The 24034-nt window shown below is 43.7% G+C and overlaps 1 protein-coding gene across 1 annotated transcript in view; it reads left to right on the forward strand.

Annotated features, from left to right (window-relative positions):
* Positions 1–24034, forward strand: part of LOC103253731 (serine/threonine-protein phosphatase 6 regulatory ankyrin repeat subunit B) — a 179137-nt gene that overhangs the window by 25394 nt on the left and 129709 nt on the right. The window contains exons 2-3 of the mRNA XM_021709359.1: positions 393–471; positions 17095–17165. Of these exons, the coding sequence (XP_021565034.1) occupies positions 393–471; positions 17095–17165 (150 nt within the window). The remainder of the gene's footprint in view (positions 1–392; positions 472–17094; positions 17166–24034) is intronic.

A 24034-nucleotide genomic window follows, 5' to 3' on the forward strand; every position in this document is an offset into this window, starting at 1 on the left:
CCTAAAGAAGAAAACAAAGCACTGAAATCCTCAAGCTATGTTGCGGAGGTGGGTTAGCAAGGCTTGAGTTTTTTTTAACCATACAGAAGGTTTGAAAATACTGCAAATGAAAATTCATCACCAAGTGCATGATGGTCCATGCTTGCCCTGAGCTGCGCCTCAGTGAAGGGAGCAATTAGACAAACACCTGTGCAGACCAGAGAATGAACTTCTTAGCGGGTAGGACTGTGGGGCGGACTAACGTGTAGCCGGTACTTGCCTGAGCAGGTGTGGGGCCTGCGTGCCCTTCCACAAGCATTCACTCAGAGCCAGCAACATGTCTTCCTGAGTCTACAAAAGGTGCCCCCAGCTGCCACTGACCTGTTGTCTGTCTTTAATGTTGTTTGTTTCAGGATTCTGAGAAACGGACCCCTCTTCATGTGGCTGCGTTTCTGGGAGATGCAGAGATCATTGAACTCCTGATCCTGTCAGGTAAATAATCACTGTCCCTAAATGTCAGTTATAAGTATAAGTTTAAATGACCAATTTGCTAGATTGACTACTACAGTGAGTCCAGATAACTCTTTTATTATGCTCATGAAAGCTTGTTTGATGAGGACAATGCAAGAAGTTGTTCCTATTGAAAAATGACTCCTCCAGTCAGGTCCAGCATTTTAGATGAATTCAGTACATTTGGATATATATTATTTTATTTTTAATTATGAAAAAAGGAAAGAAAACTAGCTTAAAGTCTGTATGATTATACACCCCTCCACACTATATATAGTATGTGTAAATATACACACGATATATATATTCATACACATATATTGTATACTCAGTATATCTGCACACTATATATAGAATGTATGCTCTCCATAGATGCATATAGGTATATATACATGCAGTTTATATACCCAGTGAGCGTGTTTCTTTACATATATTTAAGTTGAGTGCAAAACAATACTGTGTTTTGTCTCTGGATACATGGCTGTGTCTGTATAATAAAGCAAAAAACACAGATCAGGAGACAAATCCATTTCTGGATGGTGGTTTCCTCTTAGGTGGGGGCTTGAGTGAGATGTCTTCATGGAAGGGCATAAAAGTGACCCCTGCAAACTCTCCAAAAAATCTTTTATGTTTAACAGTTGGAAGGAAATATGGCAAACATGTCACATCTGGTTTGTGTGTACACAGGTCTTTGTGATATTATTCTCTTTAATTTTCTATGTATTTTAAGTATTTCACCACACTTGAAATTGCCAGTGCTTCCACACTTGGAAGGCTCAGCACATTTCATCCCACAGAGACCAGTGTATGCTTTTTCCCTCAACTGTTTGCTAGACAATTCCTAGAGTAGATCTACCCGTGTGTAGCCATTTTGTTGTAAACTGGTTGGAGGCACACCCTCTTTTCTTGTCTCCCTTTTGTTTAGGGAGATTAAAATATAGAGAAAACCCTCTGCCCATGGACTAGGTAAAAGGCCTCTAGTAGGGTTTTGCCTCCGTTTGTAGTAGTGCAGGAAAGCCAGAGAATTCCAAAGTAGCTCCGCAAAGGGAAGCGTGACACCTGTATTCAGGCAGATGTGAACACTGTGGGAAAGAAGCAAGAGTGGTGTTCTGATATACCAGGAGCCTTCACATTGCTCTTGATCTTGTTTGTTTCTCTTCTTGTGGTGGGTTTCCCCAGGAATCATGTGTGCCCTGTGCTCCTGATGGCCACGTGAACTCAGGTTAGATTCAGTGCGGCATTTCTTGTGTTCTTGAGAGCAGACCTCTCTTCCGGGAAACCAAAGGGTATTCCAGGGCAGTGTTCCAAACCAATATGCATTGTTTGGAGCTGGCAGAGAATACAGCTGACAGCCAACTCGCACCTGGCTAGTTGCCCTGGCAGTTGAAGTTTGGCCCATGGAAACTTGTAGGCAGAACCAGTGGAGGTGTAACTAGAGAGCTCAGTGGTGTGACACCTGATGGTCCCCACTGACTGTGCCCACCACTTGAATGTTGTAGTAACAGACCTTTCAGAGTCTCAGAGGAATGTTTATTTCATGGATGTTCAAATTCAAAACTTTAACTTAGATGTCAATTTTGTGTTGTTGTCTTTTCTATATCTGAAAGGGATGATTTCAGTTCTGCAGCATGAAGTTGACCCATCTTTTTTTTTTTTTTTTCAGGCATCTGGGGTCAGTGATTGTTTGAGAAACAAGTTTCACATTCCTTTCACAGGGCATAGACTCCTCCAGCCTCCCTGACTCTGGCCAGTTCTGTAGGGTGAGGGGAAGCTGTCTTGACCTATATGCCAGTATGGTCTCGGAATTACTGAGATGTTAATTTCTTTAGTATAATTTTGGCTCGATTTGCTGTGGAATTTTTTTTTTCTCCTTTCCATCAAATTAGGAAGACTCAGGGTATGGTGGAACATTGGGAATTTTTATTTCTTTTGAGTTGGGCATTGTCCAGGTTAGAGTGTAGTTGTCTAGCTTATTGCCCAGGATGCAGTGCAGTGGTAGGATCATGGTTCACTGTAGCCTTGACCTCCTGGGCTTAGGTGATTTACTCGCCTCAGTAGCTGAGTAGCTGAGACGCATGCCATCATGCCTGGCTATTTTTTTTGTTGTTGTTTTTGTTGTTGTAGAGATGAAGTCTTACTATGTTGCCCAGGCTGGTCTTGAACTCTTGGACTCAAGTGATCCTCCCGCCTTGGCCTCCCTAAATGCTGGGATTGCAGGCAGGAACCACTGTGCCTGGCTGGGAATGTTTTTCAAGCAATTTTATTCTGTGGAAGCTGAGAAAACTTTTGGAATTTGCATGACTTTTATTTTCCCTGAAAGATCCATTATTCAATTTCTATATTATATTTCTAATATCACAAGAGTGTGAGGATTTCATCTCTGAGCTTGTATCTGGCAGCTGACCCTTGAGGGAATCCAACCAAGCCGTTTTTCAATTTAATAATGAATGAGGTGCTTATCATTCCCATGTTGGACAAATGATTTGGTCTTGCAGGAACAGCCCCTGACAGCTGTATTTTCTATGGTGCAACCCAAGCCTGCTCAATTTCTACTGACACTGCGTCCTGTTAGCCAGGCGGACAGAACCCTGAATGCCTCCAAGCAGATAGGGAGGCTGAGTCTGAGGGAAGAATCCAGACTTGCACATCATCTTGTTGCAGCTGCAGTCCAGGTCCTGGCTTCATTTCTCCACTGCCCTCGCTTCTGTTTGGGAACTAACCAAGTTTGGTTGAGGCCGAGGGAAGGTCAATGAGATCAGTGAGAACCCCTCAGTGGCTAGGAGTTAAGAGACCAGGGTGAGATTTAGGAAGCAGAGCACATAGACAAGGGTCATGGTGGAAATATCCCATAGAGAGTACTCAAGATGGGTAGGTAGACAGTGCCCTGGCTGCAAGGAAGACAAATGGAAGGACTCGCTGTCTCCTGTGGGTATGTTTGTGGAAGGACTCACTGTCTAATATGGGAGTGTTTGAGGAGTGTAACTGCTAAGCATAATTTGTTAGTGCTTATACCGCTAAGCAAGTGGTAGTCCTGCAAAATCATCTCCTGTGATCTTTCAGAATGTGCCCCCACTCTCCATGCAGATGGTCTGCGAGCTAGCAGCCACCATTCTTGATTTCCTCGGGATGACTTGATATTTCTTATCTAGTGAAAGAGGGGTGATTAAAACAAGCAGTACTGTTTTGGGACCACAAACATGGTGCCATTACAAAGTAACAAGTCATTTTCATGTGTATATGTAAACTAGCCATAAAGGCAACTTCAAGGGGAGTTTTTAAAAACATTCTGAGCAATTGCCACATCTCTGGAAGGATCATGACCTCGTCTAAGGAACTTACCCTGAAGAGCAGTGCTCCTGTACTGCAATAGATTTCATTTTTTTAAAAGTTAATAGCAAGCTAATTTCATTATATTATGATATTTCAGGTTATCTTTCTTTTACATTTATTTCAACAATTAAAAGCCAAACCTTGCCTAAGCCAGCCTTAAGATTTGATTATTCTCTTTGTTCTATGAGATTTTTCAGTCACTTTGTCCACCTTTATCACACGACTTCTTTTCAAATTTCATTCTACTTCTGAGATGACAAGGCTTAGAGGACAGAAATATTGCTGGAAAAGATGCTGAGTTCTCTTTACTCCTGATCTATGAGAATGAAAGTAAGAGGTAACAGGAAGGGAAAATAGGAACTATTTTCCGTAACTAGAGCTTGTGCCTGGTAATTTTTACTTGGACACTCCCTGGAGCATGGTCTACTGGTTAGGATTCAGTGTGTGCTCTCTCTTTGCTTGGGCCTTGTTCTGCAGCTCAGTGCAGGCCAACGCTTGTTTTCCCCTGTGAGCACTAAAATTTCCTTGAGAAAAACACCATTGCCTTTAATCCTTGGGACTTGCTGATGTGTCCTGGTGCATAATGGTGTCTGATGGGCTGGTGGGTAGTGCAAGGCTTCCTTCAGGAAAGTCAGCTATAAATGTTCAATCAGAGCCCCACCACCCGACATCTCCCCTGACACGTAAATAGGATGCTGAGCAGTGTTCTGAGGGCGAGGAGAGGGAGCCAGCAGCAGAGGACATGATGACACAATCCAGGTTTCCAGCAAACAGCTCAACTTTGTTGGAAGACTTGCTGTTACAGGGGAGAGAGGTCTTGCTGGCAGCTGCCCATTCAGCCTCTTTGAGGAAGAGTGGGGAATGGAGGCTTCAACAGTGCCTGAAAGGAATCATTGCCAGGACTTCCAGCCATGCAGTGTTGTGACATGCCAGGTGCATGTTGCTCTTTGATGCCCAACATGCATGCGGTCATTTTTCTTCTTGAAAGATTTTTAATATTGAAACCCACATTTGTATCTACATAAAACTAAACATTTCAAAATACAACACAAACTATAATAGTAATAATACAAATATATACATGTAAATAAGAAAAAACAATAATAGAAAGATGAAATAGGCTGTGTATGAACAAGAATTTTCTGAATTCTGTGATTCAGAAAATGAATGACAGATGTCCAGTAAACACATGTGATACAAGGTGCCCAACCTCATCATTAAACCAGAAAATACAAAAAATGAGATGCCATTGTTTTCAATGAGATTTACAATATTTATTTATTTTAAAAATTGCTTTAAACCGGGCTTGGTGGCTCAGCCTGTAATCCTAGCACTTTGGGAGGCTGAGGTGAGTGGATTGCCTGAGCCTGTGGGTTCAAGACTTGCCTGGGCAACTTGGCAAGACCTCATCTCTACAATAAATAAAAAAAAATTAGCCGGGCATGATAGCGCGCACCTGTAGTTCCAGCTACTTGGAAGACTGAGGCAGAAGGACCACTGGAGCCCAGCAGGTTGAGGCTGCGGTGGCCAGGAACGGTCACTGCACTCCAGTCTGGGTGACTGAGTGAGACTCCAACTCAAAAAAAAAATAAAATAAATAAAATAAATAAAACATAGCTTTAGTAAGGTATAATTGATATACAAGAAATATCATATACTTAATATATACAGTTTGATGATTTTGGACATGTGCACATACACCCATCAAGCTGTTGCCACAATCAAGTTCATAGGAAACTCTCCCCCCCAAATTTTCCTTGTATCCCTTTGTTTTTTGTTATTGTGGTGTTTTTATGTGTGGTAAGAATATTTAATGCAGATCTATCTTCTTAGCAGATTTTTAAGTGAATATTACAGTATTATTGACTCAGATCTGCAGTATTTGAAATGACTGCTGATATCAAGTGTTAATGAGGATGTGGGGAACACAGTGGTCTTGTACACTGGGCATGGAAACTGGCACATGTGGAAGGTCATGCATATCTACTGAGGCCAGACCTGTGCCTTACCTGTGACATGTAAGGTCCATTTTGAATGGTCTAGCCTAGACAGATACTTGCATATTTGCATACGAAATCATTTTATGGATGCTCATTGTTTGAGTCTTTGAATAATGAGCTATTAAAAGCAATGGAATTAGCCATCAGCAGAGGGAATATTTAACATGTGGTGTATCTGTGTTGGATACATGTAATAACCAGAGGGAATGTGCTCACTCTGCAGGAAGGCACATGGATAAAGAAAGTAAATTATTGAGTGGAACAAGGAAATTCAATGTTAGTGCAATATAATGCAATTTGTGTAGAAACGTACTTGTGGGTATATATTTTTAAGAAACTGTTATGTGATATTTTAAAGATATAGAAAGACTACTGTACTGACCACTGGCTTAATTCTCTGGATTTTCCATGAGTGCACACCTCTGCACATGAAGATATAGAAGCAACTGGAAACTTACATGCCCCACTCAGAACAGTGATTCTCTTCAGTGAGTGACTTGAGCTACATTAGCAGTGACCTAATAGTTAAAAGAAGAATGGACTCATGTATGTCTTGCGTAGCCAGAACAGGAAATAAGATCAGTTTGTTGGCTGTTCATTGTGACAGACAACTTATGACAGCTTCCATCCTTCCCAGTTCTGTTGAAGAGACATTGCTGGATCTCACTTGCATCCAGAAAGCATCTTTCAAATAGTAGCTCTTAATTCAGGTCTGTCCTGGGCTTAGACTGTGCCAGTGGCAGGCACTTCCCAGACCCTATTCCTCAATCCCTGACGTCTCTCCGTAATAGTTAGCAAGTAGTTATATAGGGGTGACTGTATACCCGGCAGTGATCTCAGGGCTTTTGTGGGATATCCTTCTAGACTGTTAAATGGTTTTACAAAAATGGGCTCAGATAATGTTTTAGTATTTACTTTTTTCACATAACAATTGTCTGTGAAGATCTCTCCAATTTGTTAAGCACTCTTACAAAGCATCACGACTACATTGTATGGCTACACAGTAAATTATGTAACCAACTCTTCTTTGTCTAACACCAGAGTTGTTTTCAGTATTTCACTTTTATGACCAACCTTTCATAAAACATCCTTGAAGATTCGTCTTCACCCACAGTTATTTATTCTAGAAACATGCTATAGAGTATTCGAATGCATGCACAAAAGACAGAATGAGTTGTGTGTATAAGACAGAGTGGGAAGAGAGAGAGGTGGGGAGAAGACCAGTTGTGAGGTTGAAGGGAAGGCAGGGATGGGCAGTGGCAGGCACAGAGGGCTGGGGTCTGGGGTATGCTGCACACGTTGGATGGCCCTGCCCTCTTGGGTATCCTGGTAGTTGAGCTGGTGAGGGAGCTCCTGGAATGAGGTACTTAGACTCAATGTGGTAATGATAAGATGGTGCTTAGAGAGACCACAGGAGACTCCCAAGGATTCTAGTGCTCTGCGGCCCATAGGTAGGCATGGGTTCAGTGCCCTGCCTCTTCTTGGGTCTGCTCCCTTGTCCTGTTCCACAGTGGAGTCAGACAGCGTGGTGGTGGATAAAAGAGAATGCGAGGAAATAACAGTAAGACCAGTAAGTGACATATCATCAACTTGAATTTTTTTTTAAATTGGACTGTACAACCAAGGTCAATGACACCTGTGGCAGTTCTTGCTCCTGTTCTCTCACTGTCACCTGGAAGGTCCTGGAAGGGACTGCATGGCTGGGCCACTTTTTATGGAATGATGGAAGCGTTGTTTCTTATCAGAGGCCACTGACCCAGAATAAGATAAAGCAGCTTAGTTCCCCCTCCCTATGTTTACTAAGAAACAAAAAACTTCAAAGGCACTAGCTTTCTTAAAAATAGTTTGTTTGAGAGTATTTCACATATACAGAAAAGTGTGGAGAAGAATATAATAAGTACCTGTGTACATACCACCCAGCTTTAAGGAATCTTAGCATTTGACTGTATTTTCATTGTGTCTTTTTATAAAGAGGAAATAAAGTCCTGAAGACACGGGCAAGGGCATCTGGGCCCACTCACTGCAGCCTTCTCCACATCCCCTTCCTTAGAAGTCATCTCCTCCAGAACTGGCATCTCTTCCTTTGAGCCATATTTTTAAACTTGTACTTTCTGTCGCTGCATCCATAAACAACATACAGAAGTAGAACTAGGACTGTGCTGTGCTGTGGGCATAAGCATGCACTTGACTTGTTCATTCAGTGTCACAGTTTTGAAGTATGTCTGTTTATACCCAACACTTCTGTGACTTGTGTCTGTGGCAGTGTAGAATTTCATGGGATACACTGATCATTTTCCTCTTGATCAACATTTAGGAGTCTAATTTCTTGTTACAAATGCACTGTGATGAGCATTTGCATACATGTGTGAGTTTCTCTGGGGTATGTGACTGGGTAAAATTGCTGGTGGCAGGCCTCTCCCACCTGTGTCATCAGGTCATGCCATGTTGCTTCCTAGGGGGGTTTGTGCTCATCCCACTCCTGCTGGCTATATGTTAAGCCTTCCTGGTTGCCACATGGCCTTGTCATTCCTGCTTTGTCACACTCTGTCCCTTTTGCCAATTTGACGGGTGTGAGATTGTTGGTTACTGATGCTTTTATGGGCTTCTCCTGTTGAATTTTGAGAAAGATCTCTCCATGTGTATCTTGTTGTTTGGGTTTCTACTTGTATTTACTTTTTGAGTTTACAAAAAATTTAAAACACAAAATTTACTCTGCCAGAGACTATGATTCACAGACATGATTCCAGCCCTTTAGGACTGCATGAAGTCTGAGTGATGTTTGTAGTGAGGACCAAAGAAATAGCTCCCAAATCAGTGACAGATGTGCACTTGGCTTACTAGACAGACAGCAGTATAGATATAGTGTGGTCACATCCACTGCACAATGTGGTCATAAACATGGGTTTATGACCCATCAAAGGTCCTGACCAAAAGGGCTTTGAAAGGGTTGACTAGTTTCCAGACTGTGAGAAGCACTGTGGGGACACATGCTCCTTGTTTCTAAACCAGGGTGTGGACTTAGTGGCTATCCTGGGCATGGGGTCAGAACTGGACTCAGCAGAGGACTTCTAAAATGTGGTTTGGGTAGTGGAAATCTTGTTTTAAAATTCACTGACTTGCTGTTCTTTTTTTTGAGTTGGAGTCTTACTCTGTCACCCAGACTGGAGTGCAGTGGCTGCTCCCCGTCACCGCAGCCTCCACCTGCTGGGCTCTGGCGATCCTTCTGCCTCAGCCTTCCAAGTAGCTGGAACTACAGGTGCACCCTAACACACCCAGTTGATTTTTTTTTTTATTGTAGAGATGAGGTCTCACCAAGTTGCCCAGGCAGGTCTCCAACCTGCGGGTTCAGGCAATCCACTCACCTCAGCCTCCCAAAGCGCGGGATTACAGGCTGAGCCACCGAGCCCAGCAGACTTGCTGTTCTTAATCACACCTGGATTTCCTTCTCCACAGCCTCCTCTAGGGCTTGGGTATTCCTTGCCCTTAGAAAGATACCGCCTGTTCAGTCTCAAGGTGACAGGTCTTTGTGTTTTTAAACCTCATACTTGGCTTCTTCCTCTTGTAGGGCCCGGCCATGCCTTTCACTCCCTCTGATAATCTGAGTCATAGATATAGAGGTGAAGGAGATGTTAGAGGTAATTTGGAAATAAGAACCAGTAATATTTTTTTCAGCACTTTGCAATTTACAAAGCCTCTTTATATTCATGTAATTCTCCCAAACACCTGGCGAAGTGAGCAGTATTATTACTGTGGTTGTTTGCCTCATTGTACGGATTAGTGGCTCTTGGTCACTGGGCAGGCAGGTGCTGAAATCAGAGCTCAGATCTGATCCATAAGTCCCACTGTCCTCCAAAACCATGTTCATTTCATGCCAGAACATTTAGCCCGCAGTGTCCCACTTCTGGGGCCAGGGATACCTGCTGCCTCTGCAATCCCAGACGGATTCTGTGTGGTCCTTGTAAAGGTGAGGGGCTTGGACCCTTTCAAATGAACTGGAGTTGGTGCAATTAGGATTTAAATAACATGAACCCTGATTAGTGCAGCAGCCACTCACCAGTGGCTCTCAACCCAGGAACTCTTACAAAACATTTGTGCTTGACCTCACATCAAACAATAAAGGTGGAATGGGGGTGGGAGGGGAGCCCTCCAGAGTTTCTTGTTGGGGGGGGGACTATGTTCCTGTCTTCTGTGATTAGTGCTGTTGTGTTTGATCTTCCATTATAGAAGATAACAGAGCAAGCTCTGAGATAGTTGTTTCCTTATAGCCAAGGCCTTGTGCTGCACTTTGTGCTCCCTTCTGCACATGGACCTCCACCATCTTTGGGTGGCTTCTAGTTTTCTCCATCAGTGGTCTCGGCTGCACTGATACAAGTCAGCCCAGCGTCTGCCTCATTGCCCCCCACTTCCTATTGTCCCCTCATCCTGGGCGCTTCCTCCATGCTGCCTCTCTTGCCTCACTTTCTAGTTCCTTGGACCTGTCCCTCCTTCTCTGTACTCAGGAACTTGCCCCCTCCCTGTTCCATAACACAGGCCTCTCTCCACACCTCTGGAAAGATACCCAACACTTCTCCTTCTCCTTCCTTCGCTCTGCCAGCCTGGCTCTGACCAGAGACAGATCAGAGCCCTGAGCTCTGAAGAAGCAAACTCATGTTGGAGGTTTCCGCTATTCAGATGTGGAGAGGGTGGATATGGATATGTGTGCCTGGGGAGTTGTGAGAGTGTCATGGAGGGAGGGTGTCCTCTGACTTTCATGGTCCTTGCAGAATGTCTGGAAGGACGGCATCCTCTGCCACCTATGGGTCCCTCAGGGTGTTGTGGAAGGAGGGTGTCCTCTGCCTCCTATGAGTCCCTCAGGGTGTCATGGAAGGAGAGTGTCCTCTGTCATCTGTTGTCCCCTTTGGGTGTCATGAAATGAGGGCGTCCTCTGCCTCCTGTGAGCCCTTCAGGTGTCATAGGAGGAGGGCATCTTCTGCTTCCCATGGTCCTCTCAGGGTGTTGTGGAAGGAGGGCGTCCTCCGCCTTCTGCCTTTTGAGGATCCTTTCAGGGTGTCATGGAAGGAAGGTGTCTTCTACTTTCGGTGGTTCCCTCTTGGTGTCATGGAAAGAGGGCGTCCTTTGCCTTCTGCGGTCCTCCCGTGGTGTTGTGGAATGAGGGCATCCTCTGCCCCCTGTGGTCCCCTCAGCATGTCGTAGAAGGAGAGCATACTCTGCTTCCCGGGGTCCCTTTCCCGGGGAGTCTCTCTGGGGTAGTGCATGACCTCACAAATGAGCATGGCCCGTCTCTGGGCGTGAGGTGGTCTGGCACACTCTTGGGGCTTTCTGAGTCCCACAGACTGAGATAGGCTTGAGCAGTGCCCAGGCTTCGTGTTGCATCTGTCCAGAAGCTTTGTGGAAGGTTCTTCTTTCCTTTTCTTTTAATTTTTTTATTTTAGAGATGTGGGGTACAATTCAGGGTTAGGTATACAAATGTTCGATATGCAGGGACCCTTGTTGATGAGGTGTGCCCCCCCTTCCCCAGGCAGACTCCCACTACTGCCAGTCCCGCTTCCCCGCCATCCGCCTACCCCGGCAGTTTCCTGCTACTGCCAATCCTTTTCTTATAGTATCACGATGGTTGTTCAAGTTCTATTTATGAGTGAGAACATGTGATACTCAGTTCTTTGTTTCTGTGAAAGATCGCTCAGTATTATAGACTCTAAGACCATCCAAGTTGCTATGAAGTTCATGATTTTGTTCTTCTTCATGACTGCATAATATTCCATTTTGTATATGTATCACATTTTTTTATCCAGTCCTCTTTTGATGGGCAGCACGGTTGGTTCCATGTTCTTGCTACTGTGAACATTGCTGCAATAAACATATGTGAGCAGGTATCTTTTTTATAGAGTGATTTGAGTTCTTCTGGGTATATTCTCAGTAGGGGAATTGAGGGGTTGTATGGAAGGTTGATTTTTAGATCTTTTAGGAATCGCCACACTGTTTTCCACAGAGGCTGTATTAGTTTACACTCCCACCACCAGTATAGAAGTGCTCTCTTTTCACTGATCCTCTCCAGCATCTGCTGTTTTTTGAGTTATTGATGATGGCCATCCTGACTGGAGTTAGGTGGTATCTCAGTGCAGTTTTAAATTGCATTTCTTTGATGACTAGTGGGGCTGAGCATATTTTCATATATCTGTTGGCTGCTCGTTTATCTTCTTTTGAGAACTGTCTATTCATATCTTTTGCCCACTTTGTAATGGGGCTTTTTTTGTTTGTTTGTTTGTTTGTTTGTTTGTCTGTTTTGGCACGTTTTAGTTCCTTGTAGATCCTAGATGTTAGGCCTTTGGTCAGACATACAGTTGACAAATATTTTTTTCCAGTCTGTGGGCTGTCTTCCCACTTTCTTGATGGTTTCATTGACTTTGCAGAACTTGTCAGTTTGATGAGGTCCCCCTTGTCTATCTTATCTCATATGGCATGGGCACTTGGGGTTTTGATCAGGAATTGGTTGCCAGTTCCAATTTCCATAAGGGTGTCTCCTGCATTTTCTAAGGTTCTTATAGTTTAAGGTGACGGAAAATTTAACTTATAGCTTGAGGTGATGGAGACAGGAAGATATTTCCTTTCAGATCCTAAAGATGGAAAAATACATTCCCTGTGTCTCCTCATGACTGAACATTGATTTGTGCATCCATGTGTCAGTGAATCCTTGAGTTTGAGTTCCTTCTAAATCCTAGATGTTAGGCCTTTCTCAGAAATAACACTCTAGCCTAGTGAGAAGGACAGAAAAGGAAACTATTACTGTAGAGAGGGAAAGTGCTGCTTCACCTTGGTGTGGGATCCTCAGGAGCCATGGGGTGGAGTGAGTACACCCTGAGGGTGAGACCTGCAGAGAATGCCAGAAATTTGGTTCTGGAAGGGACCAGGTAATTTCTACATCTAACCTAGTGTTGACAAAAGATACCAAACTATAAAATATTTAAGATGGTTTATTCTGAGCCAAATGTGAGTGACCTAGGTCCATGACACCCATTCCCAGTAGGTCCTGAGAACATGTGCCCATCATGGTTCAATGGCAGCTTGTTTATGAACATTTCAGGAGTACAGAAGTTGCAAGAAAACCATAAATCAATACATGTGGGATTTACATTGGTTTGGTCCAGGAAGGCAGGGCATCTCCCAAGTGGGAGCGTGCAAATTATAGGTAGATTCAAAGATTTCCAAACTGGTAATTTGTAGTTCCTATCTAAGGAATTTGAAATAAGTAGACGAGATGTCCTGTTGAGATAAGGAGGCAGAAAATCTCCAAGTTTCTTGATATATAGATGAAGCCTTATAGATGGCAAACCTCAGAGAGAATAGGTAAGTATCTTAAAGGGTGCTCAGAGTTGAGGGATCCCCAAGAGATGCCTTTACAGAGTCATAAAATACTTTGATTTTCTTACTTTTTAATTTATTTTTAAATTTTTTATTTTAAAGATGTGGGGTACAATTCAGGGTGAAATATGCAAATGTTCAGTATTCAGGTACCCTTGTTAATGAGATGTGCCTCCCACCCTGGCAGAATCCCACTACTGCCAATTCTCCCCACCACCGCCCCCCCCCCGGCAATTTCCTACTACTGAAAATACTTATCTTGTAGTATTATGGTAATTGTTCAAGGTCCACTTATGAGTAAGAACATGTGATACTCAGTTCTTTGTTTCTGTGATAGACTGCTTAGTATCATAGACTCTAAGTTGATCCAGATTGCTGTGAGGTTCATGATTTTGTCCTTCTTTTTGGTTGCATAATATTCCATCATGTATATGTACCACATTTTTAAAAATCCTGTCCTCTTTCAGTGGGCAGCAAGGTTGGTTCCATGTTTTGCTATTGTGAGCAATGCTGCAATAAACATTTTGTATGCAGGTATCTTTTTCATAGAGCGATTTGAGTTCCTCTGGGTATATTCCCAGTAGGGGGATTGCAGAGTTGTATGGAAGGACAATTTTTAGGTCTTTTAGAAATCACCACACTGTTTTCCACAGAGGCTGTACTCCCACCAACAGTATAGAAGTATTCCCTTTTCGCCACATCCTCTCCAGCATGTGTTGGTTTTTGAGTTATTGATGATGGCCATCCTGACTGGAGTTAGGTAGTATCTCAGTGTAGTTTTAATTTGCATTTCTTTGATGACTAGTGAGGCTGAGCATTTTTTCATGTATCTGTTGGCTGCTCGTGTGTCTTCTTTTGAGAAGTGTCTATTCATATATTTTGCCCATTTTGTAATGGGACTGTTTGTTTTTTTTTCTTTTTGACACGTTTGAGTTCCTTGTAAATCCTAGATGTTAGGCCTTTGTCAGACATACAGTTGGAAAATATTTTCCCCCAGTCTGTGGGCTGTCTTCCTGCTTTCTTGATGGTTTCTTGGCTTTGCAGAAGCTTGTAAGTTTGATAAGGCACCACCCATTTGTCTATTTTATCTCTTATGACCTGGGTACTTGGGGTTTTCATCAGGAATTGATTGCCTGTTCCAACGTCCATAAGGGTGTCTCCTGCATTTTCTGATGTTCTTATAATGTGAGGTTTTACATTTAGGTCTTTGATCCACTTAGAGTTGGTTTTTGTGCATGGTGATAGATAGGGGTCTTTTTTTTTTTTTTTTGAGTTGGAGTTTCACTCTGTCACCTAGACTGGAGTGCAGTGGCATGCTCCTGGCCATCACAGCCTCGACCTGCTGGTCTCTGGCGATCCTTCCGTCTCAGCCTTCCAAGTAGCCAGAACTACAGGTGTGGGCTATCACTCCAGGCTAATTTTTGATTATTATAGAGATGAGGTCTCGCCAAGTTGCCCAGGCGGGTCTTAAATCCGCGGTCTCAGGCAATCCACTCACCTCGGCCTCCCAAAGCGCTAGGAATACAGGCTGAGCCACAAAGCCCGGCCTGGGATCTTGTTTTAATCTTCTGCATGTGGTCAGCCAGTTTTCTCACACCATTTACTGAATATGTTCTCCTCTTCCCAGTGGTTCGTGGTGGAAGCTTTGTCAAAGATGAGTTGGTTGAAAAATTGAGGTTTTGTTTCTGGAATCTCTATCCTATTCCATTGGTCTATATGTCTGTTCTTGTTCCAATATCAGACTGTGTTGATTATTGTAGCTTTATAAAAAAAGTTTAAAGTCTGGGAGTGTGATAATTCCTGCTTATTTTTTTTTTTCCTCTGAAGATTGTTTCAGCTATTCGTGATCATATATGTTTCCATATGAATTCCTGTATTGTCCTTTCCATGTCTGAGAAGAATGCTGCTGGTAATTTAATGGGTATTGTACTAAACCTGTAGATTACCTTGGTAGGATGGACATCTTGGTAGGATGGACATGTTGATTTTTCCAATTCATGAACCTGGAATATTTTTCCATTTGTTTGTGTCATCTTTGATTTATTTGAGCAGTGTTTTGTAGTTCCTGTTGTAAAGGTCTTTCACGTCTCTGGTTAGGAAGATGCCAAGGTATTTGATTTTCTTTGTGGCTATTGTGAATGGATTGTGCTTTCTATTTGGTTTTCTGTTTGTTTATTGCTGGTGTATAGAAATGCGGTTGTCTTTCCTGAGACTTTGCCAAAGTCCTTTATCAGTGCAAGGAGGCTTTTGACAGATTCTCTTGAGTTTTCAAGGTATAGCATCATACCATCTGCAAAGAGAGATAACCTGACTTCTTCTTTTCCTATTTGGATACCCCGATTTTCTTCTCTTGTCTGATTGCTCTAGCTAGGACTTCCAAAACTATGTTGAAAAGGAGGGGTGAGAGTGCGCATCCTTGTCTTGCTCCAATTTTCAGGGGAAAGGGTTCTAGTTTCTGTCTGTTTAGCAGTATGTTGGCTGTGGGTTTCTCATAGATGGCTCTTACTATTTTGAGGTATGTCCCACCTATTCCTAGATGTTCGAGGGTTTTTATCAAGAAGGAGTGCTGGATTTTATCAAGAGTTCTTTCTACATCTAATGATATAATCATGTGGTTTTTGTCTTTACATCTGTTGATGTATTTAATTGTATTTATGGTCTTTTGAACGTTGAACCAGCCCTGCATCCTGGGAATGAAGCCTACTTGGCTGTGGTGGATGATTTTTGAGATGTGCTTTTGGATCCGGTTTGCTAGGATTGTTGAGAATTTTAGCATCTATGTTCATCATGGATGTTGGCCTGTAGTTATCTTTATTTGCTGGTTTGGGTTTGGGTATCAATGTATATTAGCTTCATAAAATGAGTTGGGGAGAGTTCTATCTTTCTCAATTGCCTGGAATACTTTCAGTAGGATTGGTATCAATTCCTCCTTGTATGTTTTGTAGAATTCTGCTTGAAAGCTATCTGGTCCAGGCCTTTTTTTTTTTTGTAGGTAGTTTTTTTTTCTTTTAATTTTATTTTTCCTTTTAAAGATGTGGGGTACAATTCAGGGTTAGGTATACAACTGTTCATTATGCAGGTACCCTTGTTGATGAGGTGTGCTCCCCCTTCCCCAGGTAGATTCCCACTACTGCCAATCCCACCTCCCACCCACCTCCCGGCAGTTTCCTGCTACTGCCAATCTTTTTCTAACAGTATTATGATAATTGTTCAAGGTCTGCTTATAAGTAAGAACATGTGATACTCAGTTCTTTGTTTCTGTGAAAGATCACCCAGTATTATAGACTCTAAGTTCATCCAGGTTGCTGTGAAGTTCATGATTTTGTTCTTCTTTATGGCTGCATAATATTTCATCATATATATGTACCACATTTTTTTATCCAGTCTGTAGGTAGTTTTCTTATGACATAGTCAATTTCCTGGATTGTTATTGGTCTATTTAGGATCTCAATTTCTTCTTGTCTCAACCTGGGGAGGTTGTGTGATATCAGAAAATTCTCCATTTCCTTTAGGTTTTCAAGTTTGTTTCCATACAAGTGTACATAGTAGTCTCTGATAATCTTTTGTATTTTTTCGGGGTCAGTTGTGATTTGATCTTTTGCTTTCTGATTGTGTTTATTTGGACTTTTTCTCTCTTTTTCTTGGTCAGTCAAACTAGGACTCCATCAATCTTGTTTATCCTTTCAAAGAACCAGGAAGCTGCTTCTTCTTACGGAGATGTCTGGTGAGTCCCAGACCTTTAGATGAAACAGATTCTGCTTGTCCTCCTGCCCAGACCAGGCCAGGTCAGAACCTGCCTATCATAGAGAAGAGAAAGTTGGAATGACCGTAGGCCAGGGAGCAAGAGAAGTGTCTGATTTCAGGTCAGCAGGACTCTTTGACCCTGTGCTGCCACTAACTTGTCCTGTTGTTCCAGGGGCTCGTGTGAATGCCAAGGACAACATGTGGCTGACCCCCCTGCATCGGGCTGTGGCCTCCAGGAGTGAAGTGAGTGGCTACCTTCTCTACTTTAACACTTCTGTCCTGGAACACGAAGAGTGCTCACAGGTGCACTCAGGATCCTCCCTGGGGGCAAGAGGCTTTTATCTCTAATTCAGAGGGTTTCCAAACATGAGCAGTTGTGCATTTGAACAACCCCTGCATGCCAGATGTGGTTCTGGGTGGAGCATCCGGGTGGGTAGCACTGGATGGATAGCACTGTTCTTGACTTTGGGGAACACTCATCTGGAGGGGAGGAAAAACAGGAAGCAGGTAAGTGCAATCATCATTGAATTGGAGGAGGCAGCAATGGAGGCCTGCTTGAATAGAGGATGTCTTCCAAAAAGAGATGTCTGTGGAGCTGGTCCTTAGAGAATGAGTGGGGATCTAGCAGGCCAGGAGGAGGAGGAAGGACTCAGGGCTCATACCCAGAGGACCAGAGTCAGGAGGTGAGTGGATGGGGGGATCTGTTAGGCGAAGCTGGAACTTGGGCAGGAGTGGAAGGTAAGTGTGATGGTGGAGGCTGGGCCAGATGGCAGAGGGCCTGGTATCCCCTGGGAAGTGAGCATGGTCACAGCAGTGGACTGATATGCTTAGATCTGTGTTCCAGAAAGACCACTGTGGTGGCAGCATGGGGATAGGTTAGAATGGGAGAAAAGTCAGCAGGTGAGGCTGAAAGGGGCCTGGTAGGGGCGTGGAGTGCAGTCAAGGACTGAGAACTGAAGGAGGAAACCTGGCAGGATGTGAGATCTGGGGGTGGGGGAGAGCTGTGGGTGAACTGTGATGCTGTACTTGCCAAGGCCCAGGGTGGCGAGAAGGGGCCATTGGTCCATCTGGGCACACAGTGTTTGACAAGCACGTCCCGGGAGGGCAGGCGTGAGGGCAGGTGCCTATGCTTTGTGCCTTGATATATCCTGTGCCTGGGGCATTCTAGGTACTCAAGAGATAATTTGTTGTTGAGTACTAGGAATTCAGGGAGAGATGGCTGATAGAGTATCTGTGATACAGGTCTAGACCATGATACATACAGGTCTAGAACTGGGCCCGGGAGGATGGTCATGGAAGCCATGCTTACAGCTGATTTGGAAAAAAGGGTAAAGGATGAGAAGACCAGCAGGATGGGGTTGGCAGGGACCCTGGTGAAGGAGATGTCTGCTGTCCAGGGAGACAAGAGGGCCTAGCCCTGTATGCACTTGTTGTTGGATGACTGGGCTCCATCACTGAGTTTACCAAGTGTATGTGACCATTTTGCATTGCTATAAAGGAGCACCTGAGGCTTGACAATTGATAAAGGCAGGAGACTTATTTGGCTCATGGTTCTGCATGTCACCGGCATTTACTTTTGATGAGGGCTCAGGAAGCTACAGTCATGGGGGAAGGGCAAGGGGAACAGGTGTGCCACAAAGTGTGAGAGGGAACCAGAGAGAGAGAGAGAAGGTGTCAGTCTCTTTTAAACACCCAACTCTTGGGGGAACAAACAGAGCAAGAACTTATTCTGGACTACGGGGAAGGCACCAAGCTATTCTTGAGGGATCTGCCCCGTGACCCAGTCACCTTCCATCAGGCCCCACTTCCAACATGGGGACCACATTTCAGCATGAGATTTGAGGGAACAACACCCAAACTATCTCACCAAGTAGACTGTCTCCTGCTACTGGGAGCAAAAGGCATTGCCTGGAATTAATAGCCTGAGGTCACAGGTGTCTGTGGCTGTCACTGGTGTCAGCATCTCCTCTTTGGTGATTCACTGGAAATTTCCACATATACCTGGTTGGTAACAGTTTGCTTGGTACTCCTGGTCTTCCTTGCTGTGCTTTGTGATTTGAGTAGTTTTTAAAATGGGATTTCTTTATTACTTCTCCCAGTAGCCCACACGGAATGAGGCAGGTAAATAATCCTAAATTTCCTGGCTCAGACCCCAGGGAATTTAGAATCTTCTTATGGCCCCATGTTCCAGTTCTGTTTTATTTGGGAATAGGATGCCGGGGTGGACTGAGCTAGCGTGGCCAGCTTCATGTAGCCAGACCTTCATGAAGTGTGTTTCCTGGTCCTTTAAGATGGCTTGGTCTTTGGTAAATTTAAAAAATGTCTCTTAAATACACACACACGTGCATGCGCACACACATGCACACACACATGCGCACACACACACGGGTTGGGCGTGATGGCTCACGCCTGTAATCTCAGTACTTTGGAAGGTTGAGGCAGGAGGATTGCTTGAGCTCAGGAGTGCAAGACCTCATCTCAACAAAAAATACAAAAATTAGCCAGGCATGATGGTACATACCTATAGTCCTTTCCAGCTACTAAGGAGACTGAGGTGGAAGGATTGCCTGAGCCCAGGTGGTTGAGACTCTGGTGAGCTGTGATCATGCCACTGCACTCCAGCCTGGGCTACAGAATAACACCTCTGACTAAAACACACACACACACACACACGTTTCCTCTTTAACAAGAACCAGGTGTTTTTGGTTTAAAAGAATTTAATACGTACCTCCTATATGTCAGGCACTGTGCTTGCTGATGAAGCTACAAATAAAAATGAGACCCATGGTTCCTGCCCTAAGAAGGGTATAGTTTAGAGGGAGAGAAAGACACAAAAACAGGTGATGTCAGTGCTCTGGAACAGTTCTCAAATGACCTCCACCTCTGTTAGCTCAACTAGCTGCAAAGGCTGCAATTCTGAAAACTCCAGTTCCACCAGCCACCAGTCTGCATTCTCCATGTGTCTCTAGTATGTTAGAGTCTAGCCAGCCCTGCGAGGGATTCACCTTTACATTTGAGAAAAATGTCTGTTGCTTCTCTGAGTAACCAGCTCCTTCTGCAGGTTTGCTGGGAAAAAATTCCCTTGCAGGTAGTTGTCTCTTGCTAGGAGGCAGTTCAGTGCAAACAAACCCTGAATTTTAAATACTCATATCATCATAATTTCTCCTGAAAGAGACTCTTCACATTCATGCCTGTTACCATAAGTGGAAAAGCTTCGTATGAATATTGGGTCTCTGCAACCATCTTCAGGGTTGATGGTGCAGAGGATGTCGTGACTCCGAGCATGCTACTATGCTGTGGCAGTCCTAAACCCAGCGTTTCTTCTTTGAATGTGGCCCCATTAAGCCTTTCCTCGTAAAAGTCCTCCATATATAAACAAGTTTCTTTCTGAAAATTCGTTTGTAAATAAGTCCAACAAAGTTAGCCTTGGTACCCAACTAGCACAATTGACTGTATGTACTGTACTGTAATACCTTTATAATACTTTCACACACATAATACATAAAAAACAAAGAAAGAAAGAAAAATAAAGAAAACAACCATAAAAAATAAAGAAAACAACAATGTACATGCCAGACACATGAACTAACTTATGTGGTTGGACATGCAAATGCACATTTGTATCTTTGGATGTTTGTAACTAGAAGGTTTGTATGTAGGGGACTTTCCACAGTTTAGGAAAGGAAAGTAGGATTGAGGTGGGACAGCAGAGGAGGTTTGAACTGGTGTTTAGGAATTGGGTTGTTGGTTCTTGCCAAAGGGGATACCTCAGTTCATACGTGAGCTGGCATGTGTCTATTGCTTGGATTTGCAAGCGCTGATAACACTTACATGACCAAACACTCAGAACAACTCTTCCTTGACAGCTAATAAATTCTAGACTGTCCTCAAAGCCTTTTTGCTTATAAAATGGAGGTAAGTGATCTCTTAGTGCTCAAAGTTTTGTCAGGAGCAGATCCACCCTGAGAGATAATTAGCTATTTATTATCAGAATTAGACCTCACACAGGCACACAGGCTGCTTACATCTCTGTGAGGCCATCACCTGGAATCTTGCATGACCCAAAGTCACTGTAGATCAGCAGAGTTGACAGCTGAGAAGAATAACTGGCATGAAGTGAGGGGGAACGAGGGCAGACTGGCACCCAAGTCAAGCAGTCTGTCTGAGGGCTTCTCTGCCTTCTCCACTTCCTCCTGCTCTTTCCAAGGTGGTCCCACACTGCCTCCGACATCATGGCAGGTAACCTGCAGAAGGAGCAAGACTGGGAGAAACCATGGGAGATGAGGCAGGGTCTGACGTAGCATCAAACAGTCACTGCCCCACTCTAACATGGTGATAGAGGTGGTTGCATGCAAGCTGCAGCTGTATCCGGTATCCACACACCTGTCAGGCTGTGGCGTTATGTATGCCTCTAAAACCCATGAGATTTCTCTAACCTAAATGCTGCATGATGGGAAAGGGAATTCTGGGAAATGCAGTTCAGTTTGGCCAGCTTGGTGCAATGCTCACCACCATAGAAATGTTATTCTACTCTAATTCCACAGGTCTTGACAGCCCTTGAAGTATGTACCAGGACCATTGCCTGCTACTTTATTTCTAGCACCTTGCTCTATAAAGAACAGTTCTTTGAGTGATTCACTAAAGACTGGTTTTCAATTTAAGCAAGCATAATGTAATATACCTGCTAGCATGGAACTGGTATACACCATGTTGGAATGCTGGTAGTAATCATCTTCTATGAATGCAAGGGAGATAGAATTGAAGTGTGCTTATGGAATGTGTGTGCTGCAAGCCAGTGATGCCATTGCAACCTGCACAATCAGTACTAGTTTCAATATTACCTATAACGCAGATATCAGCATGAGGCAAAATTCCTGAGTCTTTCCATCCAGGCACTATTTATGCTCAGATTTCTGTGTCTGGAAAATAAATGTGCATTGCTAAGTTCACTCCTGAGTGTGTTATGGCATTAGGAGTATCAGGTCATGATATTGATTAAACACCATTTGTGCCTGATATTATGTCCTCCATGAGAAAGTAAATCAGGATGTGACCACACCCCTTGAAAATCTTTCAGCAAACACATCTGGGAGACTTGTTTGGTATTGACCAGTCTGTCTTGGGTGCTTCCTTCTAGACCAATCTCACAACTACCTCCTCCCGCCCCCTGCCTGTGCCCCAAGTCTGTCCCATGAGGGATTCAGCTTGAATGGAAACAGCTTGAAGCCAGACAGCAGTGCCTCCCTGCTGGCTCCCTGAGGGCTTCTCTGGCCTCTCCCTCCTCTTCCTCTGACTCCTCCCAAGGCTGTGAAGAAATGGAGAGAGACTTTTACAAAAATATTAGGGAGACGTGTTTTGCAATGCTAGCTGGCATAGATGCTCAGGGATCGGGGCTGCCAGGGAGAATGCTCTGAAGCATTATTGTCGACTGTTTCACCTGTGTCCCTTGTTCAGCTTGTTCTTGTTGCTTCTTTGCTTTTCTTTCTTGGAAAAGCATGACTGTCAGGGAAAGGAATTAAGTATATATGAGCCCAGAATGTTGACCATATGATTATGGAAGCCCACTTGGGGAGAGGTGCTATTGAGTGTCCTGGGGAGGCCTGGGAGTGTACAGGGTGTGGCCTCTGAGGACAGTATCAGTATTTGGGCAGACAACCAGGCCACAGCCCCCTGTGGCCCAAGTGTGGATGCGGCTAGCCCTTTCCACACTCCCCTTCTGCTCCGGAGAGCTGAGAGGAGGAGCTCCAGGGGCATGGTTAGATGTCTCTCTCCCTGCTCTGGAGACGTTCATGGTTAGAAAAGTTAGAAATGGTTGTATCCTTCCTTCAGGGTGTGAGATGGCGGACATCATGCCCATGTGAGTGTTGTCAGTTATGGGCATTTATTGATCACTGACTTAGGCAGTATGCTAAGGACTTTCTGTGCATGACTCCATTTTAATCCCTGAGCCACCCTTTGAGACTGATATTGTTAGCCATACTAATTTAGGAAACATCATTTCAGGAAGTTAGTAAGGAGCCAGGATGCTGATGTCACAGCCAGTGAGTGGAGGAGGGTGTCCACACCAGCTAGAGAGAGAACTACTGTGCGCTGTTGTCCTCCAGCTTCTGGGAGCACCCATGTGGATTCTGTTCCTGCCAATAAGACACGCCTATTTTTGGCTCCTGTGCAGACAGAAGTCCCGGCTGGTAAAAAAGTCTTTTCCAGAGCTCAACAGGATAAGCATTTTGTTTTATAGCTTAAATTTTAAAAATGTATGTTTTCTCCTTTCCTCTAAAAAAAAGTCATTATTGTGAGCTGAATGCTAGTAGAGAAGAAAATGAGAAAATTTTATGAAGGACAAGAATGTAATTGCTTTCCTTAAAATGTCTTTATGATTATAAAAAGCATACTGTTTTCATGTAGAATATAGTTTATACATGGAACAGGAAGAAAGCCAGCATTTTGTTATCTCTTTGTCAGAGATGGGTAAGTGGTACTCAGTTTTGCACTCAGATGATCTGGGGGGCTTGTGAAAAGTTCCTCATCCTCAGCGACTCTGAGGAAGCCTGTGGTTGGGCTCAGAAATCTGCCTTTTAAAAAGAGGATTCTCAGTAGGGGGATTGTGGGGTCATATAGAAGGTTGATTTTTAGAACTTTTAGGAATCACCACACTGATTTCCACAGAGGCTGAACTAGTTTGCACTCCCACCAACAGTGTAGAAGTGTTCCCTTTTCACCACATCCTCTCCAGCATCTGTTATTTTTTTGTTATTGATGACGGCCATTCTGACTGGAGTTAGGTGGTATCTCAGTGTAGTTTTAATTTGCATCTCCTTGATGACTGGTGAGGCTGAACATTTTTTCATACCGGAAGAACTCAGGTCACTCTATAAAAAAGATACTTGCACACGTATGTTTATTGCAGCATTGTTCACAATAGCAAGAACATGGAACAAACTGTGCTGCCCATCAAAAGAGGACTGGATTTAAAAAATGTGGTACAGATACACAATGGAATATTCTACAGCCATAAAGAAGAACAAAATCATGAACTTCGCAGCAACCTGGATGGAATTAGAGCTTATAATACTGAGTGATCTCTCACAGAAACAAAGAGCTGAGTATCACAG

The sequence above is a fragment of the Carlito syrichta genome, unplaced genomic scaffold (assembly GCF_000164805.1).
Source record: "Carlito syrichta isolate Samal-C Ts95f unplaced genomic scaffold, Tarsius_syrichta-2.0.1 Scaffold67786, whole genome shotgun sequence".
In the NCBI taxonomy this organism is placed as follows: Eukaryota; Metazoa; Chordata; class Mammalia; order Primates; family Tarsiidae; genus Carlito; species Carlito syrichta.